This window comes from Heterodontus francisci, chromosome 24, assembly GCF_036365525.1.
Source record: "Heterodontus francisci isolate sHetFra1 chromosome 24, sHetFra1.hap1, whole genome shotgun sequence".
Lineage (NCBI taxonomy): Eukaryota > Metazoa > Chordata > Chondrichthyes > Heterodontiformes > Heterodontidae > Heterodontus > Heterodontus francisci.
Genome location: NC_090394.1, coordinates 56,271,832 through 56,284,025, shown reverse-complemented (window position 1 = coordinate 56,284,025; position 12,194 = coordinate 56,271,832). Strand labels below are relative to the sequence as shown.

The window sequence follows — 12,194 nt, the reverse complement described above, 5'->3', positions numbered from 1 at the left end:
ATTGATATTAAGTGAATGGACAAAACCGTGGCAAATGGATTTCAATATCGGCAAATGTGACTTCACTTTGGACCTAAAAATGATAGAACAGGGTACTTTCCAAATAGTGAAAAGCTAGAAACAGTGAAGGTCCAGAGACTTGGGATCCATATGCATAGATCAATAAGTCATGAACAGGTACAGAAAATAATCAAAAAAGGCTAATGGAATGCTGGCCTTTATAGCTAGGGGACTAGATTACAAGGGGTAGAAATCAAGCCTCAGCTATACAAAGCCCTGGTTAGACCACACCTGGAATACTGCGAGCAGTTCTGGGCACCATACCTTATATTGGAGGGAGTACAGCATAGGTTTACCAGAATGATACCTGGACTGCAGAGGTTAAATTGTGAGGAGAAATTGCACAAACTAGGGTTATATTCCCTGGAATTTAGAAGGTTAAGATAGAGAGAAACAATTTCCAATAGTGGGGAGTGTAGGGCTAGGGGTTATAGTCAAGAGTGAAACTAGGAAGTACTTCTGCACATAAAGGGTGGTAGAAGTTTGGTACCGTCTTCTGCAAATGGTAGTTGATGCTAGATCAACTGTTAATTTTAAAACTGAGATTGCTATTCAAAGGTATTGAGGGATTGGGGCAAAGGTGAGTATACGGAGTTAGATCACAGATCAGTCATGATCTAATTGAACAGTGGAACAGGTTCAAGGGGCTAATGGCCTACACTTGTTCCTATATTCTCATTGTAACTAAAACGAAAACGCACCGAGTGCAATTAGCCACATGAATCCATACAACTTTTGACATGCTTTGTTTCTCACTATTTTCTTGAAATCCAGTTTGTACCCATTTGTGTTTTAAGAACTCTTATATGTGAGCATCAGTCAAAACATATCTGCACTTGTATGTGAGACAGAAAAAAATTCACACAAAGGAATAAGTGAACACCAAAATCAAACTACAGGCAACTGTCTTGATATTTGGGTGCCTCTCACGTGGCACAGCTCTCCAAAATGCAAGTATTGGCTTCAATCGGTTAACTTCATGCAGGTCAATAAATTTCTAAGTGAAAAGCTGCTTCATCAATAGCCAATAGGGACTTCATACAATTTGCCTCAACACTGAATGAGATAACTAGAAGTCTAACCTGAGGCCTTTTCAATCCCAAATCTTTAACTTGAACAAAACTATTTTGAGAACTTGGGAAAGGGTTGTGTAATACTTATAGTTCTGTTGATCTTCTGCAATATTACCATTTTTTACTAGCCTTAATAACAAGATATTGTTAGCTAAAGCTGAGGCACATGTTACTGAAGATAGTCTTGTGACATGGATAGGAAACTGGCTGAGAGTTAGAGTTGGGATAAAAGGGAGATTTTTAAAATTGATGAGGTGTTCTCCAGAGGCGGTTGGTTTTTTTTTAATCATATATTTAGGAATAGAGTGGGCAATACTATGTTTAGAAATGAAGAAATGAGCAGAAAATTGCAACAAATATTGATAAAGAAAGTGGACAGAATTATGATAGATATAGTTAAATATAACCAAGTATGAGGTAGTATGCTTTGAGCATAACAGTGTCGAACGTGAGTATAATGTAGATAGTGAAATGGGGGAACTGGGGAGAAGATGGGAGCGATGATGAAAATGGATAAAGGGATTTAGGTACGCAATCATAATAAGCTGGCTTACAGATGCATAAAAGACTCATGAAATGTTGGGCTTCATCACAAGAATTACAATAGCAAGGAAGTACTATTCTTTAGTGCTCGTCAGACTTCATTTGGAATCCCAGGTTCGTTTCTACACACCCCAACCTAGGAAGGATATACTGAGCTTAGAAAAAGTCGAAGAATGATTAACCGGGACAAAAGGACTGAATTATTGAGAAACTGAGTAAATGGGTTTGATATTCCTTGGAGATGAGGTCATTAAGGGTTGATTTAAACATTTAAAATAATGAAGAGAATTGACAGAAAGATTGAATATAGAACAAGAAATCATAAACTTAAATTGAAAGGATGCTAATTTAAAACAAATCCAGGAAAAACTTCTCCACACAAAGAATAGAAAGAATACAAAAAGGACGTGCTCAGGAGGCCATAATGCAAAGTCATTTGAAGTTTTTAAAAATAAGTTAGATGCTTATATGGATATGATGATGATATCATTCAGAAGAATAAAGAAATTAAGACTAAAAGGTGGCAGTGCTTTGCCTCGAAGAATCTATTAAATGACTTGACTGTTTAAAGAAAAATGCACATTATGAACATTTTTCTCACTGTCACTCCTTCATATTGATATGAAAATTATGAAATTAGTTAAGGACCCAAGAAAACAACTGAATCCAATTTTTTTGTAATTATGTGGCACACCTTAGAATTAAGTTTACGTATAGCAGAAACATTTTAAAAATACCTGACATTGTTAAGCCTGAAACCTCAAAATTCATTGTAAGCAATAAGCTAACAATGAAGCTAAAATCATCTTTCAGCTGTAGCCTTCACTCGCCATTTTAGCACTCCTGTCCATTCACCAGTTGCCTGCTGTCCCCCCTTCAGAAAATCCTAGTTCTGAATGCTGATCCCTTAAAATGGTGCTTGCCACTCACAAATCAGAGGATGCTTGAGTTCAGCATGCATGACTGTACCAGCCCAGAGAACCATACCAAATGAAAACACAAAACCAAAGGTCAGAGAGCAGCAATCAAGATATTCAAGAGCCAAATGCAGCTCACAGCCATGTGTTGGCAACTGACCTAATAGCATCGTAGTCCATCTGTAAACAAAACTAATTTGGACATCATCACACCTGCATCTGTGATGAAGAATCCTAATTCCGGAAAACCAAATTCTTGTTGAGAATACTAAATGATTTGACAAATATTCATGGACAGTGTTACGACCGAGGTAGGAGGAGTGCACTGTCTTTTCTAGTTCCACTTCTGCACAAGTCACAACATATATTTTAAATGTTTACCCCAATTACCGATACGGTCAATCATATACTCTACTCTTTATACCAGAATAAAATATACCAACCAGGTTTCTTTAATAAACAACAAAATTATCAGTTTATTATATTACAAGACTTACCCAGTAACAAAGCAAAGCATTAACACACAGATTGAAATATGAAAGTTCCCTTTTTAGATACACACACACACACGGAAAAAATACTCTCCGCAGAGGTCTTTCAGAAAAAAAAAGACAAAAAAAGGAATACTTTGGCCAAATACTTGCTAATTCTTGAAGAAAAAAAAAGATATGGATGTCAGTTGTCCCTTTTGGTCTAGCGTCCGCATATACGGAGACGGGTCACTGTGATCTTTACAGAAACAGTTCGTCTGGAGATGTCGGGAAATAGTCTGGTAGGCTTTCCAGGAGAAATGTGCCATCAGGGGTTTCAGCTATCACACTCTGGATTCACAGGGTTTTTCCAAAGAGGTAGAAAAAGAGGAACTGACACACGCGATTTCTTGGGGTCTCTTAGAAAGGTGCAGGAAAGATGAGCTGAGGGATTCATTTCAGCAGGCGACAGCTTTTCAACACTGTCCACACCCCAACTGAACCAAAACAATATTTCAGAAGTGAAACCAATTCCTAACCCCCATAAATCTTGGCATGTCACTTCTCTATAAGCATCTCCTCCAAGTCACCAAGGTTTCTGTCAATTATTTATCTTAAGGCATGTGATATCCAGTAAAGGGCGTTTTCAAATGAAACATATCATGTCCTTTCAGTGAACTTTCAGCAAAACAAAGTCCAGCATTTAAGAAATTTTCTGCTTTCCAAAATGAATCCATTTCCACAATTTAAATATGAGTCCTCAAAAAAATGTAACAAAAACCGGAAGCACTTTCATAACAACAGGGGCATTCAGAATTCCGAACAAAAACAGTGCTATATTCTAAAATTTTAGTTCAGACAGTAGCAATTCAATATCAAAAAATGTTTCGCTTTAATAATGGAGAAAATAAAAACCTGCTGATAGCTTTTTATTCAATGATTACCTGTTTCAGTTTTATTGGCAAATCCTGCGGCCTGTTTGATAGCAGCTGCTGTAAGTGCTAATCCTCTGCTTCTCCTTAAACCATGCTGAAACACAGTCTCAAACTGAGCACATAGACAAATCACCCTGTGAACATAACAAGTGAAATGCATGACAAAAGACTTTGTTTAGAGGCAACACCTATAGAAGTTCCACCTTTACTGAAGACCTGACACCAGGTGAAACCTGAGATGCAAAAGTAATTTCCTAAGAAATGTCATTCTTTTATAAGGAGCTGGAAAACATCAATACAGGTGGTTCTGAAAATGTTTGAACAATTAGCCCAAATCTGAGTAGATAGCACGCAACCCATTATTGTGACTCAGGTATAAGTTTCAGATATGAAAATGCAAAAAAAGTTAAGGTTTGAATTAATGTTAATTTATATTCTGGAACTTCAACTGAGATACTCTAATTTCAGCGCAAGATATTTAATTGCACTTTAAAAACGATTATAATCAGGCTTACAACGAGTTGCACTGCTCCAGCACTAGACATTTTAATGCTGAGCATTAAATCAAAGAATTGCAAATACTTCATTAATTTCAAAGTCACCTAAATATTTTCAATAAACATGTCAGAAAATTATTTTCTGATGAAGAGTAACTATAGACTGGAGTTTGAAAATATTATTGGTTGCATCAGTAAAGTGAGTTTTAAAACAAATAAGAATTACTGCACTCATTAAAATTTTAAGCTTTCGGTTTTTTCTTTACAAAAGAATTATAATTTGCGATCAAATAGCCTTTGTTAGTCTTTAGGCTCTTTTTATTCAGTCGTGGGATGTGGGCGTCGCTGGCTAGGCCAGCATTTGTTGACCATCCCTAATTACCATTGCAAAGGTGCTGGTGAGCTGCATTCCTGAACCACTGTAGTCCTTGGGGTGTAGGTATACCAACAGTGCTGTTAGGAAGGGAGTTCAGGATTTTGATCCAGCAACAGTGAAGGAACGACGATATAGTTCCAAGTTAGAATGGTATAGGGCTTGGAGGGGAACTTGCAGGTGGTGGTGTGCCCATGCATCTGCTGCCCTTGTCCTTCTAGTTGGTAGAGGTCGCAGGTTTGGAAGCTGCTGTCGAAGGAGCATTGGTGAGTTCCTGCAGTGCATCTTGTATATGGTACACATTGCTGCCACTGTGTGTCAGTGGTTGAGGGAGTAAATGTTGAAGGTGGTTGATGGGGTGCCATCAAATGGGCTGCTTTGTCCTGGTTAGTGTCGAGTTTCTTGAGTGTTGTTGGAGCTGCACCCATCCAGGCAAGTGGAGAGTATTCCATCACACTCCTGACTTGTGCTTTGTAGATGGTGGACAGGCTTTGGGGAGACAAGAGGTGAGTTACACTGCAGAATTCCCAGCCTCTGACCTGCTCTTGTAACCACAGCATTTATGCCGCTGGTCCAGTTCAGTTTCTGGTCATTGGTGACCCCCAGGATGTTGATAGTGGAGGATTCAGCGATGGTAATGACACTGAACATCAAGGGGAAATGGTTAGATTCTCTCTTGTTGGAAATGGTCATTGCCTGGCACTAGTGCGGCAGGAATGTTACTTGTCACTATTAGACCAAGCCTGGATGTTGTCCAGGTCTTGCTACTTTTGGACACGGCTGCTTCGTTACCTGAGGAGTCACAAATGGTGCTGAACATTATGCAATCATCAGTGAACATCCCCACTTCTGACCTTATGGCAGAGGGAAGGTCATTGATGAATTTAGCTGAAGATGGTTGGGCGTAGGACACTACTGAGGAACTCCTGCAGTGATGTCCTGGTACTGAAATGATTGACCTCCAACAACCACAACCCATTGTCCTTTATGTTAGGTATGACTCCAACCAGCAGAGTTTTCCCTGATTGCCATTGACTCCAGTTTTGCTAGGGCTCCTTAATAACATACTCGGTCAAATGTTGCCTTGATTTCAAGGGCAGTCACTCTCATCTCACTTCTGGAGTTTAGTTCTTCTGTCCATGTTTGGCTGTGATGCGGTCAGGAGCTCAGTGGCCCTGGCGGAACCCAAACTGAGCGTCAGTGAGCAGGATATTGCTAAACAAGTGCTGCTTGATATCACTGTTGACAACCCTTTCTATCACTTTGCTGATGACTGAGAGTAGACTGATAGGGCAGTAATTGGCTGGGTTAGAATCGTCCTGCTTTTTGTGCACAGGACATACATGCGCAATTTTCCACTTTGCCGGGTAAATGCCAGTGTTGTAGCTGTACTGGAAAGCTTGGCTAGGGGCGCGGTTAGTTCTGGAGCACAAGTTTTCAGTACTATTGCCGGAATGTTGTTAGGGCCCATAGACTTTACAGTATCCAATGTCTTCAACTGTTTCTTGATATCACGTGGAATGAATCGGATTAGCTGAAGACTGGCATCTGTGATGCTGGGGTCCTCAGGATCATTCACAGCACTTCTGGCTGAAGATGGATGCAAATGCTGCAGCCTTGGCTTTTGTACTGATGTGCTGGGCTCTCCCATCATTGAGGATAGTTGTTTAATTGTCCACCATCATTCACAACTGGATGTGGCAGGACTGCAGAGCTCAGATCTGATCCGTTGGTTGTGGGACCGCTTAGCTCTGTCTACTGCATGCTGCTGCCACTGTTTGGCATGCAAGTAGTCCTGTGTTGTAGCTTCATCAGGTTGACACCTCATTTTTAGGTATATCTGGTGCTGCTCCTGGCATGCCCTCCTACACTCTTCATTGAACCAGGATTGCTCCCCCGTCTTGATGGGTATTGGTAGAGTGGGGGATATGCTGGGCCATGAGGTTACAGATTGTGGTTGAATACAATTCTGATGGCCCACAGAGCCTCATGGATGCCCAGTTTGGAGCTGCTAGACCTGTTTGCAATCTATCCCATTTAGCACAGTGGTAGTGCCACAGAACACGACAGTGAGCACCCTCAATGTGAAGACTGGACCCTGTCTCCACAAGGACTGTGCGGTAGTCACTCCTACCAATACTATCAGGGACAGATGCACCTGCGACAGGTAGATTGGTGAGGACGAGGTCAAGTAGGTTTTTCCCTCTTGTTGGTTCCCTCAACACCTGCTGCAGACCCATTACATAAAAAGTGGATAATGGGAATAAGAAGGCAAGGAACACAGTTTGACACTAAAACTCTTTCTTTGCTCATATGCAGTGCTTCTTTTCTCCTCCCCCCACTCTCCATACACAGGCCCAACTGAAGCACGGAATCTGAAACCAAGCAAACTGCCTTCGTCTTGCAACCACATTGCTTCCTGTGCAAGAACTGCCATACTGAGAAACCTGGATGTACCAATGTTTTCCTCCCTCAACCACTGTGCAATCAAAATGTATAATGGTTTCATAAAGTATATGATTGTATTTTCTTGAGAATCTAATGGAAAAAGCCTTTCTTTTCCAGAGAAATGGTGTAGAATATTTACAATACATTTTAGAATGCTCCCTTTTACAGTGGGCACAGTTTTCCAGACAATCAGATAAATCGAGTGAACTGTATCTGCTAAACCAAGTGTGGTAACACAAATATCCATCAGTTTGTTCAGACCGAACTATCGTCTTTTCTGGACAAACCTTGCACATAACCTTCCACTTCAGCAGCATTAACCAAAGCTCTTTTTTGTTACAACTCTGACAGTAGCTTCTGATCTCGTTTTTAAGAATCATACTCATCAGGCAGCACTAAATGGGCTATGTAGTGCAACATTCAGATGAGGTCTCTCCAGAGAAATTAAATGTGATTATAAACCTGTTCTGATCTAAGAACCATTACCCAGTGAAATGAAGCTGGCAGAGATCGCAACACCAGGATGTGGGGTAGTTTTTTTGGAAAGCCCCGAGTCAGGGAGAGTTGGGATATCGATTCATTTCATTTCTGGTTTCAAGGCTGACCTGACTGTTCAATTACTATGGATATCGTGTACATGAGAGAAATCAGGCCTGCAAAAATCAGTCCACTATAAATGAACTGTGCTGTACTAATGATAAATAAAATCAAAATTAAAATTAATATAACTGAGAAGGATAGAAAGAACTTGCATTTATATAGTGGCTTTGGCAGCCTCAGGATGCCCCAAGGCACTTTGCACCGATAAAGAGCTTTTGAAGTGTTGTAATGTAGGAAAACACATACATAATTTGTGCACATCAAGATCTCCCACACATAGTAATGCAACTAATGACCAGATGTTGTTTGAGGGGCAAGACACTGGGAGAATACCCATGCTCTTCTTCAAATAGCGTCATATTTTGTCCACCTGAGAGGACAGATGGACCCTCAGTCGAATGTCTTATCCAAAAGACATCAACTTCAAAAGTACAGCATTCTCTCAGTACTGCACTGAACCATTAGCCTAGATTGTGCGCTCAAGTCCTGGAGTGGGGATTGAACCCATGATCTTTGGACTCAGAGTTGAGAGTGCTACCATTCAGCCAAGACTGGGGTGGGGGAAAGGAGTGATTTGAAGTTTATTTAAAATTGTTAATTTATTTGTAATTTAAGAAAAGTACTCCATACGTCTGAAAATATATTTATTTAATATTGATAAAAAACTGAATTCTGGAAATCTGAAATGCAAACAGAAAACGCGAGTAATATATTATACAAACAGAGCAATAAATTAATAAATCACCAAGTCAGGAACAAATTGGTGGTTTCACTTACCGACTGTCAGTGTCTGATGCAATTTCTTTTCTTCCTCCAAAGCGAATTTGGCACTATATTTAAACAAGGGAAGGGATTATGCAATGATAAAAACAGCGAAAAGAAAATGCTACATATAATCAAAACAGGTGACTTTATAGTACAAATTAATTGTCATCCATCTTAATTCAATACCTGAGAGTGGATCAGTTTTGGTAGTGTCGCATTCAGCCAAATCATATCCTCAAAGTGAGTAAAGACAGCTTTATGTAACATGTCCCATTATGCAATGAACATACAGCTAAGTTAATAAGAGAACCCTCTACACATTATCCAGTCCATGGTCCCAAGGAAAAGCAGTAGACCGTGTATTATACATTTAATTACACTTATTGATTTCAACATGTGGGCTTTCCTCAAAACTTTCCCACAATAGGTTTAGACTGCATATTTGCAGTTCCAACACTCCAAGCATGGAAGCAGAAAAAAGAAAACAACGGTGAGGAGAAGAAACATCTCTCTATGGGGATATGTTTGAATAACAAAAATGGAAAGACATGAATCTTGTTAAAGTTTGCAATTACAATTTTAAGCACAGGCAGCCTTGTGCTAAAATACAGGGTTTGAAACCTGGATTTTCTGTGGACTCATCAAAAACAGTGAGTGAGTAATGTGGTAGAAGAAATTGCTTGGAGGTTGAAGCAACGCATCAATAAACAATGACAATCATTTGTACCATGACAAAAGGTCAGTTTGTTTAGCAACAATTCCAAAATGAATTCAATTAAAATGTTATGGTGCCCTCAGATGACTCACTATTTAAGCTACTTTCCAAATAAGTGTGTATTAAGTGAAGAACTGGCTGGAAGACTTTGTGAAAGTACACAAAATACAATTCTGGCACCCATAAAATTACACACATCAAAAATAATGTTTACAATAATCAAGCATGGTACTATAATGGGCGAATTAAGAGTCATTGTGGTCACATTTCTGTGCTGGTCAGATGACCCAAACAATACAAATCTTTATTTTTTTTTAATTTTTATTTAGAGATACAGCACTGCAACAGGCCCTTCGGCCCACCGAGTCTGTGCCGACCAACAACCACCCATTTATACTAATCCTACATTAACCCATTTTCCTACCACATCCCCACAATTCCCCTACCACCTACCTATACTAGGGGCAATATATAATGGCCAATTTACCTATCAACCTGCAAGTCTTTGGCTGTAGGAGGAAACTGGAGCACCCGGCGGAAACCCACGCGGTCACAGGGAGAACTTGCAAACTCCGCACAGGCAGTACCCAGAATTGAACCCGGGTCGCTGGAGCTGTGAGGCTGCGGTGCTAACCACTGCGCTGCCCCAATGTACCCTGAGGACTGAGGAAATCACAGATCAGTGAAACAAAAAGGCAGAGCAGCAGCGCTGGAAGAGCAAGAAAAAACACTGGGGAACCGGCATGAAGGGAAATGAAGAACTTGAACAGAATTTTATTTGAAAACTACTGAAAAAGGGAGGAAAAGCAACAATAGAATAAGGAAGGAAGGAACTCTAAAAACAAAAGGTTTTATTTAGAGATGTGCGAAATTCACCTTAGCTTTGTATAAAACACAGAATCAACAACCAGAAAGTTACTCCACAGCACAGTTTGAATAAAGAAACAAAGTCTATAAGAGGGTTGTCTTCTCAGGAGCCCCTTAGTTACAACCTGCAATTACAGCAACTCGAAAAAAAATCTAACTTGTACCCCCACTCTATTTAATTCCCCCTACTCAAGGTATTGCTGTACAGGTGGAGAATTTAGAAATATTTTCTGTTTCAGCTCCTTAACTGACCAGAAAGGACAGAATCTATTTGGTTAGAGCTAAGAAACAACAGAGGTACCATTACATTGCATTGCTGGGGGTATTCTATTAGCCACCAACTAGTGGGAAGGATATACAAGAACAAATTTGCAAGGAAATTACAGAGAAGTGCAAGAATTATAGAGTAGTTATAATGGGAGACATTAATTATCCTAACATAAACCAGGATGGTAATAGTGTTAAGGGCAGAGAGGGGCAAGAGTTTCTAGAGTGTGTTCAGGAGAATTTTCTACATCAGTATGTTTCCATTTTTTTTCCAAAATATACTTTATTCATAAAAATCGGTAAAAATTACATTGCCAAACAGTTTCCAAACAGCACGAAAAAATACAAACATTGCAAAAGAGATCAGTTTCTTTCAATAATGTCATGAGTTTCTTCCCAACCCTTCCGTTTCACAATTGTCATGTCAATTACAGTTTTACATTTACAGCAATTGAGAATATTAACGATACAGTTCGAGGGGCTTCCCATGGTTCCAGCCCCTCAGTCCAGCTTGGTGGGGGAACCTTACACTGTGGTCTTTCCCCATTGAGCCTTTGCTGCGGCTGCCCCAAGCTTTAGTGCGTCCCTCAGCACGTAGTCCTGGACCTTGGAATGTGCCAGTCTGCAACATTCGGTGGTGGACAACTCTTTGCGCTGGAAGACCAGCAAGTTTCGGGCAGACCAAAGGGCGTCTTTCACCGAATTGATAGTCCTCCAGCAGCAGTTGATGTTTGTCTCGGTGTGCGTCCCTGGGAACAGCCCGTAGAGCACAGACTCCTGTGTTACAGAGCTGCTTGGGATGAACCTTGACAAAAACCACTGCATCTCTTTCCACACCTGCTTTGCAAAGGCACATTCCAGGAGGAGGTGGGCGACCGTCTCTTCCCCACCACAGCCAACGCGGGGGCACTGTGCGGAGGGGGCGAGACTTCGGGTGTGCATGAAGGATCTGACGGGGAGGGCCCTTCTCACCACCAGCCAAGCTACGTCTTGGTGCTTGTTTGAAAGTTCTGGTGATGAGGCATTCAGCCAAATGACTTTGACGGTCTGCTCGGGGAACCATCCGACAGGATCCACCGTTTCCTTTTCCCGTAGGGCCTTGAGGACATTCCGTGCAGACCACTGCCTGATGGACCGGTGGTCAAAGGTGTTTTCCATTCCAAGAGAAAGGAGGCCATGTTGGGTCTGGTTCTGGGGAATGAGGTGGGTCAAGTGAATTAAATGTCAGTAGCGGAACATTTAGGTGACAGTGACCATAGCATCATATGTTTTAGGTTAGCTATGGAAAAGGACAAGGAGCAATCCACAGTATAGATAATTAATTGGGAGAGGGCCAACTTCAATGAAGTGAAAACGGATCTGGCACAAGTAAACTGGAGTCAAAGATTAGCAGGCAAAACTGTAACTGGACAATGGGCTCCCTTTAAAGATGAGATAGTTTAGGTACAGTCAGGGTACATTCCCACAATGGGGAAAGGGAGGGCAAACAGATCCAGAACTCCCTGGATGATGAAAGAGGTACAGAGTAAGATTAAGCAGAAATGGGTGCAAATGACAGATGTCAGGTAGATAATATAATTGAGAACCAGGCTGGATATAGAAAGTTCAGAGGGGAAAAAAAACAAAAAAAGAGAAGCAAAGAGAGAATATGAGAAGAGGCTCAC

The 12,194-nt window shown here is 40.7% G+C and overlaps 1 protein-coding gene across 5 annotated transcripts in view; it reads right to left on the bottom strand.

Moving 5' to 3' along the window:
- Positions 1-12,194, bottom strand: part of snx29 (sorting nexin 29) — a 659,344-nt gene that overhangs the window by 614,502 nt on the left and 32,648 nt on the right. For 4 of the 5 annotated variants that reach the window (XM_068056248.1, XM_068056249.1, XM_068056251.1 and 1 more), the window contains exons 3-4: positions 8,694-8,746; positions 4,008-4,132 (exon numbers count right to left, since the gene is read on the bottom strand). In XM_068056248.1, coding sequence (XP_067912349.1) covers positions 4,008-4,132; positions 8,694-8,746 — 178 coding nt within the window. The remainder of the gene's footprint in view (positions 1-4,007; positions 4,133-8,693; positions 8,747-12,194) is intronic. The other variant, XM_068056250.1, reaches the window with a different exon arrangement.